This window comes from Sylvia atricapilla, chromosome 26 (assembly GCF_009819655.1).
Source record: "Sylvia atricapilla isolate bSylAtr1 chromosome 26, bSylAtr1.pri, whole genome shotgun sequence".
Classification (NCBI taxonomy): Eukaryota; Metazoa; Chordata; class Aves; order Passeriformes; family Sylviidae; genus Sylvia; species Sylvia atricapilla.
Genome location: NC_089165.1, coordinates 1,247,621 through 1,271,750, shown reverse-complemented (window position 1 = coordinate 1,271,750; position 24,130 = coordinate 1,247,621). Strand labels below are relative to the sequence as shown.

General features: G+C 58.7%; 1 protein-coding gene across 1 annotated transcript; it reads right to left on the bottom strand.

Moving 5' to 3' along the window:
- Positions 1 to 1,180: 1,180 nt before the first annotated feature.
- Positions 1,181 to 23,418, bottom strand: ONECUT3 (one cut homeobox 3). Its single transcript, XM_066336126.1, has 2 exons — positions 22,389 to 23,418; positions 1,181 to 1,525 (listed from the first exon to the last, which is right to left on the bottom strand). Exons 1-2 carry the CDS (start codon positions 23,416 to 23,418, stop codon positions 1,233 to 1,235), a joined length of 1,323 nt encoding a protein of 440 aa, XP_066192223.1. The 3' UTR covers positions 1,181 to 1,232.
- Between the last annotated feature and the right edge of the window lie 712 nt (positions 23,419 to 24,130).

The window sequence follows — 24,130 nt, the reverse complement described above, 5'->3', positions numbered from 1 at the left end:
GTTGTTGCGTTTTTGGTTTTGTAATTTCTTTGGTAACAGAGATGAAGAGGAGGGATGGGAGGGGGCAAGAGTGTGTGTCGAGGGGTGGATGGGGTGAGACGCAAAGCCAACAAATCCGCTTTGTCTGTGTCCATTCCTCAGCTGAAAAGTGAACCAGAAATCCAGAGGTGAAAGGTGGAGCCAGTCACCAGGAAAGATCAGATCCTTCACTCCAAGTCTCTCACTCCCGTCTCCTTTCGAACAATTGTTAATTTTAAATACCCGATTTCTGTAGCTAAAATGTGCTTCTTTGACCTGCTGGGGCGCCAGGCGACGCGGAGCAGCTGGGGGCCCCTCGGGATGGGGGTGCTCGGGTCCGTGGAGGCAGGAGAGGACTCCTCTGCTGTGGAGCTTCTCTGGGAGGGATCTGGGGCCAGGGTGCTCTCGTGGGTCGGGGCTGTGGGTGCAGGGGAGGCCTGGGGGGTGGGTGCTCCCGGGAGTGCCCGGGGGCGTCAGAGGAAGATGCCCATAGAGGAACTGGGGGCTGTGGAAATGTTCTCAGGCAGGTTTCCAAACCCCTCTAGGGACAGAAACGCCGTGTGGTGCTGGCACAGAGGGTCTGGCTGCCTTGGGGAACCCAATGCACCTTAGCAGGGGAAAACCTCCAGCTACCAGAAACCTGGCACACCAGGAGCTCTTTCCCTGCTCAGTCCCCTTTAAACCACAGCAGGTCTGGCCCTGGCCCAGTGGGCTTGTGCCAGAGTCCAGCCTGTGCCACCACTTCTTGTGTCACCCCCACCTCTTCCCCTCCCCTGGGGGAGCTGTAAGGATGGCTGTGACAGAGATCAGGGTTGGTGGAGAGGTCAGGATGAGCCCCTCTCCCCAAAAACCTTCATGGGCAGGGGAAGACAAGGCTCTGTGATCCCCAAGGACCAGGGATGCCTCCTTCCAAACAGAGCCTTGCTCCTCCCTCCATCCCACACCATCCCTTGCTCCCCATGGGTTTCCTCTGAGCCCTCCCGGGGATGGAGCTGACCTGGTCACAAACCCTGTCCCTCCTCCACGAGCTGGCAGGATGTGGCAGCAGGAGGCGGCCCGAGGCCCATGTCCATGGGTGACACCCGGCTGAGGGTTTGGGAGGCCAACAGACCCACCCCAAGAGCACTCACCCCCACCAGGCCATGCGTGTGGGTCTGGGGTTGGCTTTGTCATGAGGGGGACATCCAGGAAGGGGCAGGGAGGGCTGGGGAACATCATGCTTTGGAGAAAGTGCTTGTAGACGTCGAGGGGACCCCGGGGTTGGCGCCTGGCTCCTCCTGCCAGCGGTTCATGCACCGCCGGCGGGCGTTCATGAAGAAGTTGCTGACGGTGTTGAGCTCCAGGCCCAGCTGCTGGGAGATGGTCATCTGCATCTCCTTGGACGGGCGCTTGTTCTCCTTGAAGATGGCGATCAGGGTGCGGCGCTGCAGGTCCGTGAAGACCAGGCGCTGCTTCTTGGGCTGCAGGCTCCGGTCCTTCTGCTGCTCCTGCTCCTTGCGTTTGCAAGCTGGAGACGTTCAAAAGAGAGAACAGGCCCGTTAATTGGGGCTCCCCACCCTGGCCTGCTTCAGGCTGCCCAGCTGCCTCCCAAAATCCGGGTCCTTCCCTCCAGGAAACTCGCTGGCTCGTGTCCCACCACTCCCTCCTCTTCCTCCCTGTGCCACCTGAGCACCTGCTGAGAAGGGACTACGGCCTTTTGTGATACCAGTGTGACAAAAGCCTAGGAAAGTCTCTGCATCTCCAGCTGACCCTGGGGCTAGAGACTGAGGAAACCCCTGCACTGCTCTGCTCCCAGAGGCTGGTTATTGGGATTCATCCCTAAATTTCAGGGGTTATCCATCGGCATCCCTCAGCATGGTCTCACTTGTCTCATCATCGCCTCTGTGGATCTCCCTGGAGGACTCAGGGAAATGGTGTCTCTTGGCCACCACGTCCAGCTGCCACCTGGGAAATGCAGGGAAGAGCCGGGGGCAGGGACATTATGGAAAGGTCACTCTGCAGCCTTAACCCCACAGCATCAGCTTGGAAGGACTGATCATGGATCCACCTGCTCTGGGAAGGGATTTTTCTGCCTGAGCCACTGGAGGCTCCAGAAAATTCTGTCTCCCCTGTGTGCCTTTGCTACCAGCTCCTCTGGCACATTTGTCAGCACTGGATGAAAAGCCTTCCCTACAGGTTTGGCTTGAGCCAAAGGTCAGCACAGAGGGGCTGTCACGTGAGCAGCCAGGAAAACCTCTGGGCCCCAGCACACTGCTTGAGGGCAGAGGGGGAAGTGAGTATAATACATAAATATATGCATTTTAATTGTGGGACCATCAAGCACACTGTTGGTGGAAGAGGTGGGACAAGGGGACCTTTGCTATGATATTTTCCTAAAGAACTATAAAATGGTGGAGGTGGCTGATCCAGCCCCTGCTCAAAGCAAGGCCAACCCTGAAGCTGTCGAGGTTTGATCTGGGTGCTCAGGGACTCAACCAGACATGGAACTGCAGGAACCTGAGATGCTGTGGGCAAGGCAGGGCATGGATCTGACCCTACATGGCTGGAGACAAAGCATTTCCTCCTGAGCAGCTCAGAAAAGAGAGAGCAAACTGTGGGCTAAAGACTTCCCAAAGGAAGTCCTGCTCTTGCCTGGGACAGCAGCAGCTTTCAGTCTTTGGGGTTTCTTGGTTCAGAACTTTTGAAGGATTTTGCAGGGAAGGCACAGGCCCTTGAGACATTTGTTGTCTGGGTGGCAGATTTCAACTTGCTTCTCTCAGGCACTTGCAGGAGCCTGTTTGACCTGGAGGGCTCAAAGCAAGTTCCAAGCTTCAAGCACAGAGCTCAGAGGGGCCAAAGGTCAAGGGCAAAACACTGCAGGGATGGGGCAGCACAGGACAGGCATTCCCCTTGGGCTAACCCCCCTCCTGCTCTCCAAACACACCTCCACAGCCAAAGAGGATGCAGTGCATAGCCCAGGAGTAGTGGGAAGTTGTTTGGAGTCATTTCTTCCTCAATGGAAAACAAGCAATCTCTTCCTCCTGTAGCTCCTCAGCTGCCTCCACTACAAACCCTCTTCACATCACCTCGAGCTGAGAGAGAAGGATGAGACCCACCCCTTCCACCCAGAACTGGGGAAATCTGGAGCTCACTGAAGCAGACAATTTATCCAGCAGATTTAGCTCTGTGTCCCAGCTGCTGGGCTTGGTCCTGGCCCTGTCCCCACATGATGCTGAGAGCCAGCAGTTCTGGTTCCACTGGGCAGGGGATGGGAGGCATTGAGCTGGACACAACCAATCACTCTCAGTCCAAATCAGGCACCCCTGGTAAAGCCAGTGGAGAAACTTCCCCTCCCCTTCTCCCCCCACAGGCAGGTCTGGCTGCACACCACATCCTTAGGGACAAAAGGACACTCTGAGTGATGCCAGGGGACCCTGTCCCAGGGGTACCTTACTCAAACAGCCAGCAGAGAATGTGGAAACCTACCCTACGACCATCAGATGCTTGCAAAAAGAACAAACAAAAAAAAGCCTTTATAGAAAATTTGACTTTTTTTTTTTTCCCCCAGACATGAATTTAAAAAAAGAACCCCCCCACACAAAGTCCCCCCAAGCCAAACAACAAACAGAAAACTTCCCCCAACACTTGTGCCCCTCACCCACCCTCCCCACACCCTCCCAGCACCCCCGGCATGCTCAGCTCCTCCTGGGTCCAAGGTGGGCTCCTCACTCTCCATCCACAGGGCACCTGCCCTGCAGAATGGCACTTGGAATGTCTCCTGTGTCCCCATGGGACCTGTGGCTGTGATCCAGCTGTCACCCTGGCAATCAGCCTGTCCTCTTGCTCTCCTGCCTGCTGGCACCCATTCCCACCACAGCACTGGACATCCAGCCCGAGGTTCAGGTTTTCAGCTTTCCAATCTCCCGTTCCTTTTTTAGGAGTGATTATTACAGCCCAGTCTCCCATTAATAACCCTGAGCTCTGGGGCACACACAAACCATCAGGGCCTTGCTGGTAAAACTGGCCTCCTGCAGCAAAACCGGTGCCATTGCTCAGGCCCAGGTGACATCGCTCATCACCCCTGAACCTCTGCTAGTTTGGGTTATTTTTGGCCTGTGCTGCCACCGGCGGCCTCATCCCACATTTCCTGTGCTCGTTTGTTTATTTATTAATTTCCCTTTCTGCTGACGCAGCCCAACACCCCTCTCCCCCAGCTCAATCTAATTACAGCTCCGCACAGCAGCGATCGATGGGGACGCTGCTCAGATCTATTTACGGCAGCCATCAACCCCTCAACGGAGGATCTTTTTCCCATTCCCCATCCCCTGGGCGCTGCTTTCCCAGGCAGGCTGGCGGTGGCCGTCCCCACGTCCCCATGTCCCCACGTCCCCACGGGCAGCCAGGGACAAGGGGCAGCCAGGGGCACGGCTCTGGCTCCTACCCAGATCAGCCAGGGGTGAGGTGTTTTCTTTGTGCTTCAAAATCCCTTTTCCCCCCAAGTTCTACGATCCAAACAACCCGGCCTTGGTGGAATGTTTCTCCGTCATGTCCTTCCCGGCTCTCTGGGTCCGTGGGGACGGGCACATTTCCACCCCTGCCTCTGCATCGTGTCCCCAAAGGACAGGATTTGGTCCTGGCCTTGTCCTGCTCCTCCTGGGACACAGAGGAGCCTGGCAGTACCAGGACCAAGCGTGGGAGAGATGAATTGATGTCTCCCGTGGGTGGGGAACACTCCGTTGGCTGATAAGGGGTTGGGCTCTCCCACAGTGGGGCTTTTCTCCTCCCTCAAGCCCTCCCCAGCTCATTTCACGCTCTCCAAACCCAACCGAGGAGCCCAGAAGTGACAAGGAGGGGACGCCAGATCGGTGGGACGCGGTGACGGCACAGTCCCTCCACACACCGGGCACGCGATCCAAACCATCCCATCCCTACGGCAGCTCCGACCCGGCTGCAGAAAAAACACGAGGGGCAAAGACAAAGAGGAGCCTCGGGCAGGGAAAGCAGGAGGAAAGAGCTCCAAAAGCAGAGGCATCCCACCCTCGTCCCCGGAGGATTCTGCCAGGGGTTTCTGCCTCCCGGGAGCCTCGTGTCAGAGGGAGCGCGTTTTCCTTGACTTAACCTTGACAGCTCCGAGCGAAACATCTCCCAAATCACTTCAGAGGGGACATAATAGAGACAATCAAATGGCTGCTGCTCAGGAACTGCGATTATGCCTCGCAGCGTGAACCCCACGGAGCGTTTAACTAATACCTGATGGCTTTGCAGGCTTCCGCAGCCTGCAAGTCCCTGCTTTCTCTATTATACCCGCAAACCTCTGTTTTTCGGCCCCAGCGTGCTCTCCCTCTCCATTCACTTGCAATACAACCTGTAATTTTCTGCCCACTTTGCTTAAGTGCTGGTGATTTGTTGAAATCACAAAAGACAGCCAGGGGCTTTCAGAGCCAGCACGCTAGCTGTAAGCAAGGTTGGGGGGGGAGAAATCCGCACAAAACCCACCAGTTTCTCTCTTTTTCTCCTTGTCAAATCATCTCCCAGGGGTGGAAGGGGACCGAGGAGCATTTATGGGCTCAGAGGGAGGTGGAGGAAGGGATGGAGAGGGGGAACCTGGATGTGGTTGGCCAGGTGGGGACAGGCTTCCCTGGTGCAAAGGTGGGAAGGGCTGATTCCACTGGTGGGCGCTGGGTGGGAAATGGCCCCGAGCAAAGCTGGCTTCTCTCCGTGCCTTCAAGATTGGCCCAGCCCCTGGGCTGCCTCAGTTTCCCCCTCTCCTTGAAGGGCCAGAGGGATCTGAAAGGACGTTGTTGCCAGGTGGGGGCTGGTCTCTTCTCCCGAGTAATAAATGACAGAAGGAAATTACCTCAAGTTGCACTAGAGGAGTTTAGATTGGATATTAGGGAAAAATTCTTCATGGGAAAGGTTGCCCAGCCCTGGAACAGGGTGCCCGGGGAAATGGTGGAGTCACCATCCTTGGAAGCGTTAAAAAATGTGTGGATCTGGCACCTGGGGACATGTTTTAGCGGGGAACATGGGAGTGGTGCTGTGGTGATGGTTTGACTTGATCTAAGAGGTCTTTTCCAGCCATAACAATTCCATGGCTCTGTGATCTCACTCCTTTTCCCAGAGAAGGGAGGTGGGTGTTCCTGGTTCAGCCCCCACCCTGCTGTTCTAGAAGGTTTGGGGAGCTTCAACTCTGAGCTAACAGGGATGAGCCCAGAGCCTCACACAGGGTCTGAATGAACCGCTGGCATCTGCTCCCCCAGAGCTGGAGCAGAGCCTGGAGCAGAGATCAGGGAGCTTTATCTCCAAAGCAGAACTCCTTTGGTGCACAGTGGGGCTGGTTGGATGCTGGGTGCAACTCTAAGAGCTTGGTTTGATTTCTCTTTGCACTGCAGGAAAAGAGGCCAAAGAGATTTGTCACAAATAAGGGTCCAGCAGAAATTCAGATCTTCTCCAGCTGGAAGAACACAATGCTGACGGGACAGGCAGCAGTACAGAACAAAGGAAAACTGCTCAAAAATCAAACCTCAATTTTTTTTTTTTTTTTTTTTTTTTTTTTTTTTTTTTTTTTTTTTTTTTTTTTTAAATCTGAAACCCCACTTGGTTCCAAACACAATCAGGCTGGCAAAGAGGATGTGGTGTCAACCACGGAATGACCCTGCCGTGCCCATTCCTGGGATCCCCCAGACTTCAACAGCACATGATCAAAAAACCACCTTTTGGGCTCCAAAACGTGCGGGGAAATTTTTGGGTGCTGTGGTCCCACAGCATCTGAGCCACTCTGTAGTGGATAAAAAGGGACATCAGAGGCCATGCGGAGTGTGAGGGATGTGGTCAAGAGCCGCGGTATGTCCCTGCTGGGCAGGACAAACAGGACCCAGCCCGAGCTGCCAGCCCCACACGTGTCCCCGAGCCACGTGTCCCCGCCTCGGTGGGGCCAGGCTTCCCCGCTGGTGTCCCTGGCAGCTCAGGAGGACGAGGAGAGCCCCTGGTCATTGGTATGCAGCCAGCGCTGCAGGGGGAGCCGCTTCCCCGAGCCCAGCAAATTAAATCTTCCTCTGAACGCTGCAAATGAGGAGATGAGATGAGACAAAGCTCTGCCGCCCTTCCCTTCACTGCCCTTCCCTTCCCACGCCGAGGTTTCGGTGGCTCATCCCAGGGAGCAGCTCTGACCCAGCGAGGCTCCGTCACCGCAGACATCCCCCACAGCCCAGGGGCTCCCAGGGGTTGGCATCTGGAGGGAAGGGACTAGAAAAGTGAGCACAAGCCCTCCGTCCTCTGCTCGGGGGACAAGGGTCCTTCCTGAGATCAGGGTCCCACCTCTTCCCAGTTTGGGATCATCAGAGCTGCCCCAACACGCAGAAGAGCCCCCAGGGACACCTCATTTCCTCTCCTGCACTTCTCAAGCTTGGCCTGTTCTTCCATGGGTGACATTTTCAGCTTTCCCAGCACTGAAGCAGACGAGTTGGAGGAAGGCTGAAGTGATACAAAGGAGCTGTGGCTGCTGCAGCAGTGCTTGCCTCCATCCCTCCACATTTGCCCTGGTTTTATTCTTGTCCTTTCCATGTGAGCTGTTCTGGCCCTGGTAAGAGCCACCAAACCCCTCTCAGGGACACCAAAACAGCTTCTCATGACTTTAAAAGGTGAGTTTGTTGTCAAAAGCATTTCCTTTCTGCAGAGGTTTCATTTTCCGCTTGCTTTTCCAGACACCTTTGTGAAGGCAGACCTGGTGCCCTGCTCTGCTCTCCCCACCACCCAGGGGATCCGGGATCAGCTCACGGCTCTGCTGGGAAGTTGCTTCCCCCATTTGTCCTATTTCCTCCCTTTCCAGGCCTGTTTTTTTGGACCAGCATCAGCTGCTTTTTTTTTTGTTCCGATGGAGACCACAGCCATGGGGAGCTGCTGCCGGGGACTGGACCAGCTGCTGTTGCGAGGCAGAGCCCTGGAGTGCTCCCGGCTGCTCGGTTCTCCTCACTCCTCTCCCGAGTCAGCACCACTTAGCGTGACGGGAGCAAATTGGTGCTAATGAAGTGCCGGAGTCAGGCAGCAGCGGCAGCGCCCGGAGGGATGGCAGCGGGGAGGGGATGAGGTGGGGGTGCGGCTGGAAAACCTCCATCCCCTGAAAGAAGTTTTCCTTGGAGCCAGCGGGACTTGCTCGTGCTCAGCGTTGGTGCAAGAGCCCCAGCCACGGAATCTAGGGGAAAAGGGGAGTTTGGGGGTTGATTTGTGTCACAACTGCAGGAGGGGCTGGTGTTGGGTCAGACATTAGGAAAGGTTCTTCCCCCCGAGGGTGCTGGGGCACTGCCCAGGCTCCCCAGGGAATGGTCCCAGCCCCAAGGTGCCAGAGCTCCAGGAGGGTTTGGACAAGGCTCTCAGGGATGCTCAGGGTGGGATTGTTGGGTGTCTGTACAGGAACAGGGATTGGATTGATGACCCCTGACAATCCCTTCCCACTCAGGATATTCCAGGATTGTGCCATTCTGTAAGAAGGAGGTAATGCTGGACAAGGAGCCCGTGATGGGAATCTGGAGTGGCATCCCTGTGACACTCATGGATGAGGGTCCTGTGCATTCCACTCAGTCCTTGCCCCTTCATACAAGAGAGGAGCAGCAAGGATCTCCCTTGGCCATCGGGGATCCCCACCAGCCTGCTCCTGCCTGGAACTCTGAGCAGGGACAATGAGCAAATTCAGGGTCCATGACACGTCTTTCATCAGAGTGTGTGTTGGCCCTGAGCTGGTCTCAGCAGAGACAGTGTCCAGAGGGCCCAGAGCCATCACCAGGCACAGAACATGTGCTGGAGAAAGGGAAAAAGCAGTGGAGGGCAAAAAAACCCTGAGAGTTTCCTGCATTTCCTGATTAAATCTGGTCCCGGGTGCATTTATCGGGTGTGAGATGGGAAGGTCCCTTGGGGCTTGGCCGAGTCAGTTCTCAGTGGGCTGCTGGATTTCTTCCTCTGTGGTGCAGGGAAAACCAGGACAGTCTGTAATCCTCAGGGTTTGTGTCTCCAGGACCCTCTGAAGGTGGGCAGGATGATCAGCACAGGGGCATTGGCTGCTCCGGGTTTATCCCTGAGCTCCAGCAGCGCATGGCAGCACGGAGATCCAGGCTGGAGCCCTTCCAAGGTGTGAGGCCCCACTCACTCTGTGAACTCCAGGCAGTTCACAGCCCTCTGTCAGCCCATGTCACAGCCCAGCGCCAATGTGACCCCAAATCCCAGGGGTTCTTATCTCACCCAGCACAGGGGCAGCACAGATGGCAGGTGCCCAGCCATGAGCACGGACTGGGAGATGAACTCGTGGAGATCAGCCCTGGGGAGAAGGATTTGGGGGTGTTGGTGGGGGAGAGGCTCAGCCTGCCCCGGCCATGGGCACTGAGCCCAGAAACCCCCCTGTGCTGGGCTCAGCCCCAGCGTGGGCAGCAGGGGAGGGGGATTCTGCCCCTGTGCCCCACTCAGGTGAGAGCCCACCTGCAGAGCTGCCCCAGCCCTGGGGAACAACATCAGGAGGACGTGGAGCTGCTGGAGCCAGTGCAGAGGAGGCCCCAGAGCTGCTCCAAGGGCTGGAGCCCCTCTGCTCTGGGGACAGCCTGGGAGGGCTGGGGGTGTTCACTGGAGAAGAGAAGGCTCCAGGGAGAGCTCCGAGCCCCTGGCAGGGCCTAAAGGGGCTCCAGGAGAGCTGGAGAGGGACTGGGACAAGGGATGGAGGGACAGGACACAGGGAATGGCTTCCACTGAAAAAGTGAAATTCAGATGGGACATTGGGAAGGAATTGTTGGCTGTGAGGGTGGGGAGGCCCTGGCACAGGGTGCCCAGAGCAGCTGTGGCTGCCCCTGGATCCCTGGCAGTGCCCAAGGCCAGGCTGGACAGGGCTTGGAGCAGCCTGGGACAGTGGAAGGTGTCCCTGCCATGGCAGGGGGCTGGAATGGGATGGTCTTTGAGGTCCGTTCCAACCCAAACCGCTGTGGAATTCTGTGCCAGCGGCAGGGACAAAACCCCACTGTGCTGCTCGCCCCTCAGGTGCGCTCCCCTCACCCCTCCGGCCCCGGGGGACACCGGCCGCTCCCCGGCTGAGGGTGAGGACGGCTGCCCGCCATTCCGGAGCGCCGCTTCCCCCCCCTCCCCCCGCAGCCGGCGGTGGTTTGTCCCGCCCCGCCCCCTGCGCTGCTCCGGGCCGTCCCCGCCGCGCTGGCGCCCCCCTGCGGATGGCCGGGCGCTCCCCCCCCGGGGCGGACACAATGGTACAACCCGCCCCCCCCCCCGCCGGCAGGTGGAGCGGTCCGTGTCCTGCCCTCAGCGCCACGGGCCGCGGAATGGACACCCGGGACCGGCACTGCCCTGCCCCGAGCGACAGGGGAGCTCCGTGTGCCGCACTGCTGCCCTTCAGTGCCCCACTGCTGCCCATCAGTGCCCCATCAGTGCCGCACTGCTGCCCTTCAGTGCCCCACTGCTGCCCCATCAGTGCCCCATCGCTGCCCCACTGCTGCCCATCACTGCCCCATCGCTGCCCTTCAGTGCCCCACTGCTGCCCATCAGTGTCCCACTGCTGCCCCACTGCTGCCCTTCAGTGCCCCACTGCTGCCCTTCAGTGCCCCACTGCTGCCCCACTGCTGCCCTTCAGTGCCCCACTGCTGCCCATCAGTGTCCCACTGCTGCCCCACTGCTGCCCATCACTGCCCCATCGCTGCCCTTCAGTGCCCCATTGCTGCCCCACTGCTGCCCATCAGTGCCCCATCGCTGCCCTTCAGTGCCCCATCGCTGCCCCACTGCTTCCCATCAGTGCTCCATTGCTGCCCCATCGCTGCCCCACTGCTGCCCATCATTGCTCCATCGCTGCCCATCGCTGCCCATCATTGCTCCATTGCTGCTCCATCACTGCCCCATCGCTGCCCATCATTGCTCCATTGCTGCTCCATCACTGCCCCATCGCTGCCCATCATTGCTCCATCGCTTCCTCATCACTGCCCCATTACTGCCCATCACTGCCCGTCCCTGCCCCATCGCTGCCCCATCGCTGCTTCACACATATGGGGCGGGGGGCAGGAAAACTATCCCAAACCCGCCCCCCAGCCACCCCCCCGGGCCCCGCTGTCCCCGCGTGTCCCCGGCCGTTCCCCCACGCGCGTGGGGCCGCCGTGGCGTGGCCGGCGCTAAGCCAGTGACTCTTAATACACCGGCCCGGCGTTATTAGTTCAGCTCCCAAGGCATTTCCCGCAGTAATTGCACTGATCTGCCAGGGATTATGCGCTGCCACTGTAACGATGGATGATGTTTTAATTTGAGCTGGGCATCTCCGGGGAGAGCAGGGTAGGACCGAGACCCCTGAGCGCTGGGGAGGACGCTGAGCCCTTTCAAAGTCCCGGGGTGGGGTGAAGGGGCTGCTCAGGAGTGTTTTAGTGCGAGGGGCAGCCGGAACCTGGACCTCGGTGGTCCATCAAGCGATGGCCTGGCTGCGAGCTGAGCCAGCTCTGCAACAGGGTCCCAGCGCTGGAACCGCAGCGATCCCAGCTGGCCGGGCTTCAGCTTCCCCTGAAGCTGGGGAGGGCTCTTCCCAACTTTCCAATTGCTGCTGGGGGAGGTGAATGATCACTGTCCCTGCCCACCGGCGGCTGCTCCTGGCCCCGTCCTGCTGGGAGGGAAACCCACGGGAAAAGGGCTCCTGCCTCCTCCCCTCCAAAGACAGCAGAGAAACTCCCTCCTCAACGTTACCTTTAAAAATGAGCCCCCACTCCGCGCTGTTCCTTCTGGTAAAGCAGCAATTAATCACGGCAAGGATGGGATAGATTTGTAATCAGCTCCCCGCTCCCACCGCCCCCATTTCGCAGCCCTGGGTGTTTTTCCTGGGCCCCCCCCGCGCTCCCCCGCCCCATTCCGTGTGGGGATGGGGCCAGCGCAGCCCATTGATCCTGCCCGATCGATTTTATTGAAACTCCCACGAGTGGCTTTAACTGCGTGTTGGATATTGCTGGCACATCACTTTGATGGCGACGTGACCGGCGGGAGCTCGCGGGCAGGTTTGCGGGGAGGGCTGCGGGAAGGGGCGATTCATCCCGGAGGAGCTGCCCCATTCCTGCCCCATGCCCTGCCCCATTCCTGCCCCATTCCCTGCCCCATTCCCTGCCCCATGCCCTGCCCCATTCCCTGCCCCATTCCCTGCCCCATTCCCTGCCCCATTCCTGTCCTATTCCTTGCCCCATTCCTGCCCCATTCCCTATCCTATTCCCAGCCCCATTTCCTGCCCCATTCCCTGTCCCCTTCCCTGTCCCATTCCCCGTCCTATTCCCTGCCCCATTCCCTATCCTATTCCCAGCCCCATTCCCTGTCTCATTCCCTGCCCCATTCCCAGCCCCATTTCCTGCCCCATTCCTGCCCCATTCCCTGTCCCCTTCCCTGTCCCATTCCCCGTCCTATTCCCTGCCCCATTCCCTGCCCCATTCCCTATCCTATTCCCTGCCCCATTCCCTGCCCCATTCCCTGTCCCATTCCCTATACTATTCCCTGTCTCATTCCCTGCCCCATTCCCCGGGCGGGTGCTGGCCGTCCCCAGGGCTTCCCCCCGAAGGTGGGACGGTGGAATGTGACAGCACAGCTCGGGGAAGGGGCTTGGGAGTGGTTTCTCTTGGAAAGTGGCCGTGAAAAGGGTTGGATGGTAAAATGGGTTGAGAAGGAAAAGAGAGAGTGAGAGGGGAAAGGGAAAGGGGAAAGCAGAGAGAAATGAGTCAAGAGGAAAGGGAACGAAGCGAAGGAAGAGAGAGAAAAGGAAGAGAGAGAAAAGGAAGAGGAAAAGGAGAAAGAGGCAGAAGAAGAAGGGAAAAGGGAATGAAAAATAAATAAGAAAAAAATGTAAAAGAAAAGGAGAAGTATAAGGAAAAGAAAAAAGAAATATAGGAACAGGGGAAGGAAAAGGGTAAGGAAAGGGGGAAAGAAAAAGGAAAAAGAAAAAGGGAAACAAATGAAAAGAGTAAAGGAAAGAAAGAGGGGGGAAAGGGAGAAAAAGAAAAGGTAAAGAAGAAAGAAAAATGAAAAAGAAAAGCAAAGGGAGGAGAGGAGGGAGCGAGGGCGCCCGCCGGGTGTCACAGCTCTGCCCGAGCCCAGTGCCCAACAGTTCCTTTGTTTCCCACCTTCCGTCCCCCTTTCCATCCCTGCCTCTATTTCCCCGTTCTTGCACAACAGGAGGCACTCCCGGCGGGCTGTGCCAGGTGACAATGACAGTGCCAGGGGGCTCTGCCAGGTGACAGTGACAGTGCCAGGGGCTGCCCCCTCCCAGCAGCGGCGCCCCGGGGGTACCGGTACCTGCGGCACCGGGCTCCGGGAGCACCGGGATGGATCCCTCACTCAGAGGAAGCACAAACCCTCCACAAACACCCTGAAAAAGTGCCGGGCTACGAGGCTGAGGGGGGAGTCTGAGCCCCCAATCCCCTAAATGTCCCCCCAGGGTCCCTTTTCCCAAGGATGAAGAATCTGGCTCACCGCCAGGTACCCACAGTGGGGTGACCACCTCGCCAAGGTGACAAAAAACAGCAAATAAATAATCTTGGGGGCGTTTCTTGGACGCATTGAAGGCAGAGAAATCACCAGTTTGAGATGGAAAAAGCTGTTACAGTTTTGAGGAGATGCTTTCAAATTTTTTCCAGGAAAAGCGAGCCGGTTTGGAATCATCTTTCCTCGAATAAATGCCCTGATTTTGATTATTCATTTTTCAATTTCTGTTTTCTGGCTGCCCGTGTGTGTGGGCAAGTGAATGGGTGGCTTTGGGCAGTCCAGCAGAAGTCTAGTAGAGGAGCTCCCCTGGAAATACTCCCCTGGATTCACTGCCTTCCACTTGAGAAACGTCACCAAAATCCTGCAGTTTAGCCCCAAAACAGAGGATTAACGTCAGGCATTGATCCAGGCATCCATTTCCAGAGGCCTACGGGTGGTTCTGAAGCACCGTCCCATCCTCCCCCTGCGAGCTGGGGGGCGGATGGGGAAGGGATCCCCGATTCTGGGGAGGCTCTGGTACCACAAACCCCTGGGCACCGAGCCGAGCATTCCAGCCACACTGCGCCAGGTGCTGCTCCATACGGAGGAGAACGCAGCGGAGATTCATCTCCCATCCCGGGCTGCAATTTATCCGGGAGGTGCCAAGTCAGGGCTAACAAGGGACCCTTGGAAAATGGGGAAAAATACGGAGTAGGGCCAGATCGATGGAAAAATTGCAGGGATGGGCTTCTATCACTGCGTTCCGGCCCCGTGCGGGCTCTGCGGCGCTCCGCAGCGGGAGCAGCTCCCCCGGAGCCGCGGAGATCTCTGTCAGTCCCTGATGCTATCGCCCGTCAGCAGCTCCCGGTGCATTTGCAATTTTATCCCTAATGGAGAGAGTTCGCTCATTACCTGCTCTTTATCGGCCCGGAGGAGCGTGACTCGCACCGAGGGACCGCATCTCCCTCCTGAAATGCTCCGTGGGGCTCCTCGGGGTTCGGAACCCGGCGCTGCCAGAGCTCTGCCCACGCTGCCAAAGCTCCCTCACGCCCACTGCTGCCTGGGGAACGGAGGCCCGAGGATGCTCAGCCTCTCACTCCGTGGCCACGGCTCCTGTCGCTTTCACGCGGTGCTGCTTGGCGTGGGGAGGCTTTGGGACATTTCCCAGGGGCCGAAACCAAACCTTGCCATGGCCCTCGGCTGCCCCATACTGTGCCCTGCCCGTGCTGGGCACCGCTGTGGGGCTCCTTGGGGACACCATGGCCTTTAAAGATCACTGCGGCCCGAGGTGTTTCCATTTAGGGGTTTTATAGAGTCCCTGACAGCCCAAGCTGACACTTTGAGTTCCCAGCGGTGCCCTGAGTTCAGTGCCATACACTGAGCCCCCTCAGCACACCCAACACTGCCGGCCCAAACATCCAGGGCTGCTGGGTTATTCCTGCAGCAGGAGAGCTCTGCTCCCCTCAGCCTGCATGGGAGAGCAGCAGCTCCCCTCGCTGCCTCGTCCTGCTGAGCCCCAAGCCCAGCACAGTGGGGTTGGTACCCCGGCCATGGCGGCAGCAGAAAAAGCTGCAATTTGCTCATCTTTCATTTGTTTTTTTGTCCAAGTGTTGGGATTTTCCTCCCTCCTCTACAAGCAAGGAGAACAAAGCCAGTCCCAGCTTTCCTGCAGCAGCCCCTGCTTTCCCCTCCTGCTCCACACGGAGATTTTCTGTTTCCTCCTGCCAGGCTGGGCAGAGCTGAGCCGCCCTCAGTCTGCCAGGGTGACGAGGTTTCCCAAATCCCAAAGTGAATCCGAGCAATACAAGAACATGAGCAACCTGCATCCCACCCATCAACCTGCTCATGTCAACCTGCATCCCACCCCTGGGGGCAAGGCATCGACTTCCCCACCTGTGAAAGGTCTTGAACCCAACTTCTCCAGACATAAACCACCTTGAACCCCATGGAATGACTTTTAAATCGCTTCTGAACCTCCTCTCCTTGCTCTGCACAAACCACCAGTGCTTAGAGCACTGATGCAGATCCCTAATGGAATATATATATATATGTATAAAAAATTGCTAAGTTATTAGGGTCATTCTTGAAATCTTACGCATGTCCATATAAACATCTCTCAATTTTAATATTGGGTCTTTATTTTTTAAATACCCTGGTCCCTCCTTCCAGCGTCAGAGAATCCACGTTGCCTTTTTTGGCTTCGCTATTTTTTAACACCACCAAATGTTTTAAAAATCCATTTCTCCTGTCCAAGCCCACCTTGGTTTTACGTCTCGCTGGATACAGAGATCTCCCTGCATCATTCGAGGTATTAACGAGGTTTTTGAATTTCCATTAAATCAGCAAATGTTGCTGCTCAGTGCCCTCAGTCCTGCACGGAGCCAGGACTGAACACACTCGGCTGCCAAAAGCTGCTGCTCGCCAGCACATTCCTGCATCATTCCCACCCGGCATCGCCTCTGGGTGAGGATGGATGGGCTGGAGGGGAAAGTTTTGGACTCCAACTTCCCATTTGGGCCAGTTTTCAAACCCAGGGGCAGGCCCCAACCTCTCTGCGCTGCCCTTGGTGCTGTGCAGGAGCAGGGCCATGGCCAAGGGAACATCCCAGGTGGGTCAGACCCTGTCCCAGGATGATGGGACACATCCTGGGTTAATGGGACTCATCCTGGGCTCCTTTAAGCCTCAGCCTCATGCTAAGCTACAGGAATTTGGACGTCTCAGCTCAAATGCAAAAAAGAAGCTGGGCCAGAGCCGCTCACTGAACGTGGACATGGGGTAAGGGCAAACCAAAGCTGCCCAGTGCCTCCATTCCTACTCAGGGTGCCAGCCTCGTTCTGCCTGAGCCTTTCCAAAAACCTCAGAGGACCTCAGGAGACTCTTCCTCTCCCACCAGCGAGGTGCTGGGGCTGGGAGGTGACTGCTCCAGTTCTGTCTGAGCCGGGGAGGCAGCAATTCCCACCGGGAACACGGCCTGTCCTAAGGCAGCAGCGTCCCAAATTGCACCCCAAGGACTGGAGCAGGAGGGCAGATGGATTTCCACACCCACCGAGCTGCCAGGCCTCAGTTCTTTCAAACCAGGCTCTGATGGAATTGATTTCATTTTAAATCTTCTTTTTGTGTTCGTGTTTCAAGTCAGCCATCGCCGCCCTGCTCCAAGCCCACGACGGCCTCACACCGGGAGCTCCCTGCGCCAGGAGGCTTCTGCAGGGACTTTTGTTTCCTTTGCACCCAGGGGATGCCCAGGGCAAGGCCGGACATTCCTAAGGCAGGAAAACAGGAGCCTGGGCCCTGCCCCTGGTCTTCTCCTGCTCCACCATCCCTCTGCTTGCTCTGCTTTTGCAGCACCAAGGAAGGCGAGCAGAAAACGCAGCAATGGGAGCACGGAGCTTCCTCCTCAGCTCTGAAGTGGGGCACGGCTGCCCCCACAGAGCCACAGCCTCCCTGGCCCTGCAGCTGCCTCTGAGCAGAAGGAGAAAATATTGGATTTGTTTTGTGAAGGGAAAAAAAAAATTAAAGAAATAAAGAAATAAAAATCCAATATTCTGTCTGCGATCCCAGACTCCGTGCCTGGTTATGGCAGGAAAATGCTGTAAATCTCCCCTTTCCTCACCAGCTGGGAGAGAAAAACCCATTTTCTTTTAATATTCTTATTTTTCTCCTGGTCTAAGCCCCATCATTTTGCAGTCAGCTCTGCAATCTCTTTGTTGGCCAGGGCTTAAACCTGCTCTCCCGGCTCCCCCGACCCCGGGAAGTCGCCTCGCACACCCTTCCCAGCAGCTCCCAGGCAGCGGCAATGAGATTTTAATAGATGTATTTTCAAATTAGTTCTGGGCCTTTCAAGACTTATCAGTTAAATGAGGTTTTTCAAATTGATTCAAAGGTCACTCCGAGAGTTTTCTCTTCTCTGTTATCTCTCCCTTATGGTTTCAGTGGCGATTGACAGGACAAGGAAAAAAAGAATTATCACCTCCGTGTTGTACACCCAGAAAAAAAGATAAACCCAACAAAACCCACCCAAAAGGAGAACCCAAAATAAAAGGAGGCAGCAAGAAAAGCCCCAGGTGCGGTCGGCGAGGCCGGGGCGATGTGCAGAGCCCGCGGGGGATTTGGGGAGCGGCGTTTGGGGGTCGCAGAGCCCCACGGCCGCGGGTGGGTGGCAGCCGGCGCCCCGCGGAGAGGGGAACTTGTTTCCTGCGGGGTGAGGGGAAGGAACCCCATTTAATGTTTAACCTGCGGGAGGTTTATTGGCCCCTTCTGACGCGCAGATTAGGAGCAAACAGAACAACAGCCGCGGGCGGAGCGAGGCGGCCCCGCCGCGCTGATAAGGCGGGTGGCGCGGAGGGTGCGGGGAGCTGCGGGACACGGGGCTGCGGCCGTGGGAGGCACCGGGAGCTGCGGGACACGGGGCTCCGGCCGTGGGAGGCACCGGGAGCTGCGGGACACGGCGCAGGAAAAGGAGCGGAGCCCGCAGCGGCCGCAGCAGCCGGCGCTGGCTGAGAAAGTCGCCTTTAATTCACGGAATCTCAGAACGGATTGGTTCGGAAAGGACCTTAAAGCTCATCTCGTTCCAATTGTGTTAACGAGCTAAAAAAAATAAATAAATAAAGGGAAATAAAACAGCAAAATAAAATTGTAATTTAAGAGAAAAATTAAGGAATTCAGATATTAAAAAAAAACAACACAACCTAAACCAAAACAAAAAAAAAATCTCATAGTTTTGTGGGCTTGCTTTTTTTGGTTTAGGTTTGTTTCTTTTTTTCCCAACGGGGACAAAGCTTTGCCCCATTTCCCGAATCTTTCCCCGACTCCCTTCGTGGGCAGTTCTCCCGGGCCGCGAGGAGCCGCTGGGAGCCGGGATCCCCAAACTCTCGTTTTCACCCATTTTACGGCACCAAACCCCGTTCACTCCGGGGGTTTCCAAAGCTCCCCGCGGCTGCGGCGCCTCTTTCCCGTCGCCTGCGGCCACTCGCTGAGCGAAAGCAGCGAAAGCTGCGGTTCGGTTCGGGCCGGGCTCGGGCCGGGATCACCCAGAGCCGCCCCGGTGCCCGGGGGCCGCCGGCCGGGAGGAGCCGTCGTTGGGCCAAAGTCGTTTGAAAGAGGCTGAAATGAAAACAAAACTAGTAAAAAAAAGAATTAAATATATATATATGTATTTCCCGAGGTTTTATTCAGCGCCATCTTGTCCTTCTTTTTTTTTTAACGTGTATTAATTCCCGGTATTAATTAGTGACATTAATTATTGGTGTTGTCAAAGCTCTCGGGCATTTGCCTCGGCCCAGCCCCGCGGTCGTGCTCGCAGTTTCGGGGTGATTTTGGGGTTTCTGTTAAATAACGACGCTTCGTGCTGCGACGGAGACATGTTCGGGGAAGGGATTCATAGGAAGAGAGGAGGAATTAAAAAAGAAAGGAAAAGAAAGGAAAAGAAAGGAAAAGAAAGGAAAAGAAAGGAAAAGAAAGGAAAAGAAAGAAAAAGAGAGAGAGCGAGAGAAAGAAAGAGAGAGAGATAAAGAGGAAAGAAAGAAAGAAAGAAAGAAAGAAAGAAAGAAAGAAAGAAAGAAAGAAAGAAAGAAAGAAAGAAAGAAAGAAAGAAAGAAAGAAAGAAAGAAAGAAAGAAAGAAAGAAAGAAAGAAAGAGAAAGAAAACGAACAAAAGCAAATTAAAACAAAAAATAAAAATGGAGAACGAAAAAACGGGGATAGGGGGTGAGGGCTGGAAGTGCCAATGGAAAAATTAAACGAAAGGTTGGAGAGGGAAAAGGAGAAGCCAATATAAAACAGGAGGAACTGCTCGGCTCCGAGCGCTGCCCAGGCCCCCGGCCCTTCCGGGGCAGCCGCACCCCACCCGCGGCGCTGAATTCCACGCACGGCCGGGGAAAACCACGGCAGGAGGGAAAACCACGGCATGAGGGTAAACCACGGCAGGAGGGAAAACCACGGCAGGATGGAACCCGGAGGGCCCCTTCGAGTGCGGGATGAAGGAAGGCGGCGAGCGGGGAGCGCCGTGTAGCTGAAGGGACACGAGGGTGTTGTCACCCTCCCGAGAAATAATCACGAGCGAATTTCCTGGTCCCGAGTGTCGGAATAAATCCGTGTCGGGAGGCGGTTCCCGCTGGCGGGGCGCTGGGATGGGAGCGCACCCACAGCCACGCCAGGGACACGCAGGGTGGGAAGGCGCTCACTGCCCTCCGCGAACACGCGGGGATGGGAGCGCAGGAACGCACCCACCTCCCGCATCATCCCCCGGGGAAAAAGCCGATCCCGATTCCGCCCCCAGGGCACGAGGGCCCGGGGTTTAGCGGGTGGGGGTCACACCCGTGCAGGGGACCCCCCAAAATTCCACCGTGGGAGCTTTCCGTCACCCACGGCCCCACGCAGGCCTCGTGGGGCGGTCACGAAGTTTGTGGAGATGAATCTGGAGCGGGCCCGGGGCTCTGCGGCCGCGACTTGGGCTCGCAGAGATGAACGGCCCGAGGGGACGGGCTGGGCACCGCCAGCTGCTGCCCAGATGTTTGTCCGTGGGACCCGTCCTCTTTTGGGAGCCCCTTGGGGCGAGCGGGGCCGGAGGGAGCCCGGGGCGGCCGGAGCTGCAGCCCCTCATCTCCCGGCTGAATAATTAATGGTTCATCTGCAGAGGGGCGGCGGGACGGGAGGAACTGGGGTGGAAAGAGGAGAAAAGCGGCGGGTGCCATTTCTAAGGGCCCGGCGTGGTCATCGATCCGCGACTCACTGACTCGGACTAATCCATCAGATGGACTCCTGCGGCCCCGGAGCGGGACCAGGACCAGGACCAGGACCAAAAATTGGAACAAAAATAAAAGAATGGGAATAAGAATAGGATCAGGACTGGAACCAGGACCAAGAGGAACAGGACCAGAAACAGGAGTAGAACCAGGAGCAGAAGGAGAGATAGGAATAGAACCAGGACAGAAGCAGGAATAGGATCAGAACCTATACCAGTTACCAGTCCTTGCCCCGGCCGTGCCACACGTCCGATTTTTTTTTTTTTTTTTTTTTTCGGGGAAGGAAAAACCCCGCTCGCTGCCCGGGTCCCTTCCACCCTTACCGGCGGTGTGAAGGTTTTAATCACCCGAACCCCTCCAGGCCCCCAGCCCGGGGCAGCCGGATGGAATGAGCAGACAACCTGAGCCCTGGAGCTGGGCCGGGCTGGGGACTCAGCGCACGGATCGGGGGGCTGGGGCCGGTTCCCCCCGGCACGACCCCTTCCCCCGGGTGCCGCTGCTCGGGGCAGCCGGGCCGGCCTGAGCCCGAGGGGCTGCGGCGGAGCCCAGGGCCCGGCCCCAGAGGGCGAGAGGGCGGCAAGAGCAAAACGAAAGCGGGACCCAGCGGGGCTCGGGGCCGGCAGAAAGCCGCAGGACCCGTGGGAGCAGCTCGGCAGAGCCCCTCCACGAGCCGCGTGGGGCGGCCCGGGCCCGCGTGGGGAGCGAGGCGCAACCCGGGCGGATCCATGCCGGGAGGTTGGGCTGGTGGCTGGTGGGGTTTTTTTTTCCTGTTTTCCCAGACAGCAAATGAACCAACCCCGTTCCCCGGAAATCTGGGGGGTTAATTCCTGTAAATAATGGGGCCATGGCGGCCCTGGCGCCGAGGAAAACGGCGCCGCGGAAGAAAAATCATTTTGGGGAGAATAAAGCTCCCACGGCGGCGCGAGGAGCAAAGAGGTGACAGCAGGGACAGGGACCCTCCGAGCCGGTTCGGGGACAGAGATCCCTGACCCGGGCCGGGGACAAGGACCTCTCGAGGCGGGCCCAGAAGAGGGTTCCCCTTGAGCTTCCCTCAGCTGCCGCCACCTTTTTATGATCACCATCAGGGTTATTTTTAATTATTATTACTATTATTATTTTTGAATTATTCATTATTATTTCAGTTCTGGCGAGGCAGAAGCCCAAGCCCGCTGCTCAATTAGCCCCAACAACGGGGGCATTAAACGGCCGATCGCGGCAGTGTTTAAATCTTTATTTACCAGAACCTTGTAAAGCCAGGAACAATTTGCATTCTATTAACTGCTTTTCAATAGGGCATCGACTGGAACTAAAAGATGCCACTACCCTGCCCTAATTAAAGAGCAACTGAATTACACTAAATACATATGAACGCTGCTCTTCCCCATAAATAACGGCGGGTCCTCGTCGTTGCCTTTGCCCGTCCCCACGGGGAGCTCGGATTTCTTAAAAAATAAATTTTAAAAAATCACTAATGTGTGTTTTGTCCGCCGCGGCTCGGCCCCGCGTAGCCAAGGGCCCCGCTGGTTTCCGGGGGAGCGGCTCGGTGCCGGGGCTGCCGGGGGGCACCGGCCACGGCCCCGCTGTCCCCTGTGTGCCACCCTCCGGCCCCCGGCACAGACCCCGCGTTGCTCCAGCCAAGCCTCGGCCCGAGACCGCGGGCAAAGGCGCCGCGGGACCTCAGGCCGACTGGGGACCGGAGGCACGGGGCAGGGGCTCGTTCCTGCTGCCGAGGGCAGCCCGCAGGGAGCGGAGCGCGGCCCCGCTGGGGTGGCCCGGAGATTCCCCCGAGCGCGGCCCCGGGACCGAGAGGCGGCGGCCGAACCGACCGCGGAGGAGTTCCAGGGTACTGCCGGTACCACGGGGCCAGCTCGGCAGCGCCGAGAGGGAAATCCCCGAGGCAGGCGGGCGGGCGGCGGCGAACGGGCACCTCTCGGCTCCCTCCAGCCGCGACCCCGCATCTCTGGCGGGCAGCAGCAGGCCCGGGGAGGCGGGAGGTCGCCTTAGGCATAACTCACCTTAAATATAAATCCCTTCCCTTTGGTCTCAAGGTTACAAACCGGGTCAGTAACGCCGCCCGAGCCCGGCCCCAGTTCGCGATGGCAAGCCCGGAGGCCCCAAGGGTTCCCACGCGTGTTCGCAGCACCCCCTGACCCACCCGCGGGGCGGGCGGCCCGAGCCGCGCCGTTCCGTATCCTACCTGCCAGTCTGAGCGCCGACATCCTCTGAAATTCCGGCTCCTGCAACCATTTCCACATCCTGCGGAAAGTCTCCCGGCCGGACTTGAGCTTACTCCAGGGCTTGGGGTTCCGCAGCAGGTCCGAGAGGGTCCCCTGGGAGCGGCACAAGATCCTCTGCGCGAAGATGGCCTGCGGGATGCTGTACCGCTTCAGCTCGGCCGTGATCCGCTGAGCCACCTCCTTGGTGTTGATCTCCTCCACCTGGCCGGAGCCGCCGGGCTGGGAGCCGGGGCCGGGCGCGGGGCGCTCCCGCTCGCCCAGCAGCGAGGCTCCGGGCTGGCCGTGCGGGTGGCCGTGCGGGTGCATCCCGTTGAGCGGCGGCATCATGGCCGAGCTGGGCGCCGCCAGCCCCCGCGCCAGGTGCTCCTCGCCCCGGGACAGCATCGCGGCGTGCGAGTCGAAGCCGTTGGGCGAGAGCATCTTCTCGTTGGGCAAGTGGCCGGCGGGGCCGTAGGGGGCCAGCGGCTGCTGGGCGTTGTGGAGGCTGCCTAGCCCGTTGGGCAGCGGCGACAGGGGCTGCCCCATGGCCGGCATGTCCTTGGGGTAGTGGCTGTAGAGGTTGCCCATGGAGGCCAAGCTCCGCTCGTCGCGCATGAGGGTGAAGCTACCGCTGACGTTGCCGGCCAGGCGCTGGTGCGGGTGGTGGTGGTGGTGGTGGTGGTGCGGGTGGTGGAACTTCTCCGAGACGGTGGAGATGGGTGGCAGGTGCTGCAGGGGAGTCAGCGTGGTGTAGGTGCTGCTCAGGCTCATGCCGGAGGGCGACTCGCAGGACATGCTCATGGCGGGGTGCAGCGGGGCTCCCAAGCTGTGCTCGCCGCGGTAGTCGCCCCCCTCCAGGATGGAGGCCATGCCCGAGACCATGGCGGGCCGGCCGTGCGGCACCAGGTTGCGGTGCGAGCTCTGCCGCCCGTGCGCGGGGCTCAGCAGCTCGGCGGGCTGCGAGTGCGGGACGCCGTGCAGGCTGCCCAGGTTCTCCATCGCCAGCTCCATGGTGGCCGCCGGGCTCTGCCGCTGCCTCGCCCGCTCGCTGGCTGCCTTCCTCCCCCACCCCCCCGCCGCCGCCGCCGCCGCCTCCTCCTCCTCCTCCTCCACCGTCGCCCCCCCCCTTCCCCGCGCCGGCTGCCCGGATTAATTCAGACTCCGCGCCCGGGGATCGATGTCCGCGCCCCGCGGTCAGGCCGGCATGATGCGCCCGCCGCCCGCCCTGCTCGGCGCGGGGCTGGGGCCGCGGGGCTGGGCGCGGGGCTGGGCGCGGGGCGCGGGGCTCGGTGCGGGGCGGCTGCGGAGCCTCGGCCGCCGGCTCCCGGCTCCCGGCTCCCGGCAGCCTCGCTCTGGCCCGCGGCGTGACGTCAGCGCCGCCCCGCCCCGCCCCCCCGCCGGACCGAGCCGCCCCCCCGCACCTCTCCCGGTGCCGCCGGGGGCGGGACGGGCAGCGCCGCGCCCTCGGCAGGACCCCCGCTCCGGGGTCACCTTCCCCCCGCGCCGGGGTGACACCGCCGCCCCGGGCTGACCCCGGCCACCGGAGCGACCCTCCCCGTGCCGGGTGTCGCGCCCTCCCCGCCGCACCCGGTGCCCAGCGCGCGTCCGGCGGCGCTGCAGGTGGCGAGCGCCCACCTGCGCCCCCGCACATCTGGCTGAGCCCGGGCCACTCCCTGTGCGCACATCTGGCTGTGCCGGCCGCCCCTGGATGTGCCTGCCCCGG

Coding starts and splice junctions, on each gene's coding strand:
- ONECUT3 (XM_066336126.1), bottom strand. CDS start 23,418: ATGGAGCTGGCGATGGAGAACCTGGGCAGCCTGCACGGCGTCCCGCAC. Junction 1,526..22,388: donor GTCGGCGCTCAGACTGGCAG/GTAGGATACGGA, acceptor GAACGTCTCCAG/CTTGCAAACGCAAGGAGCAG.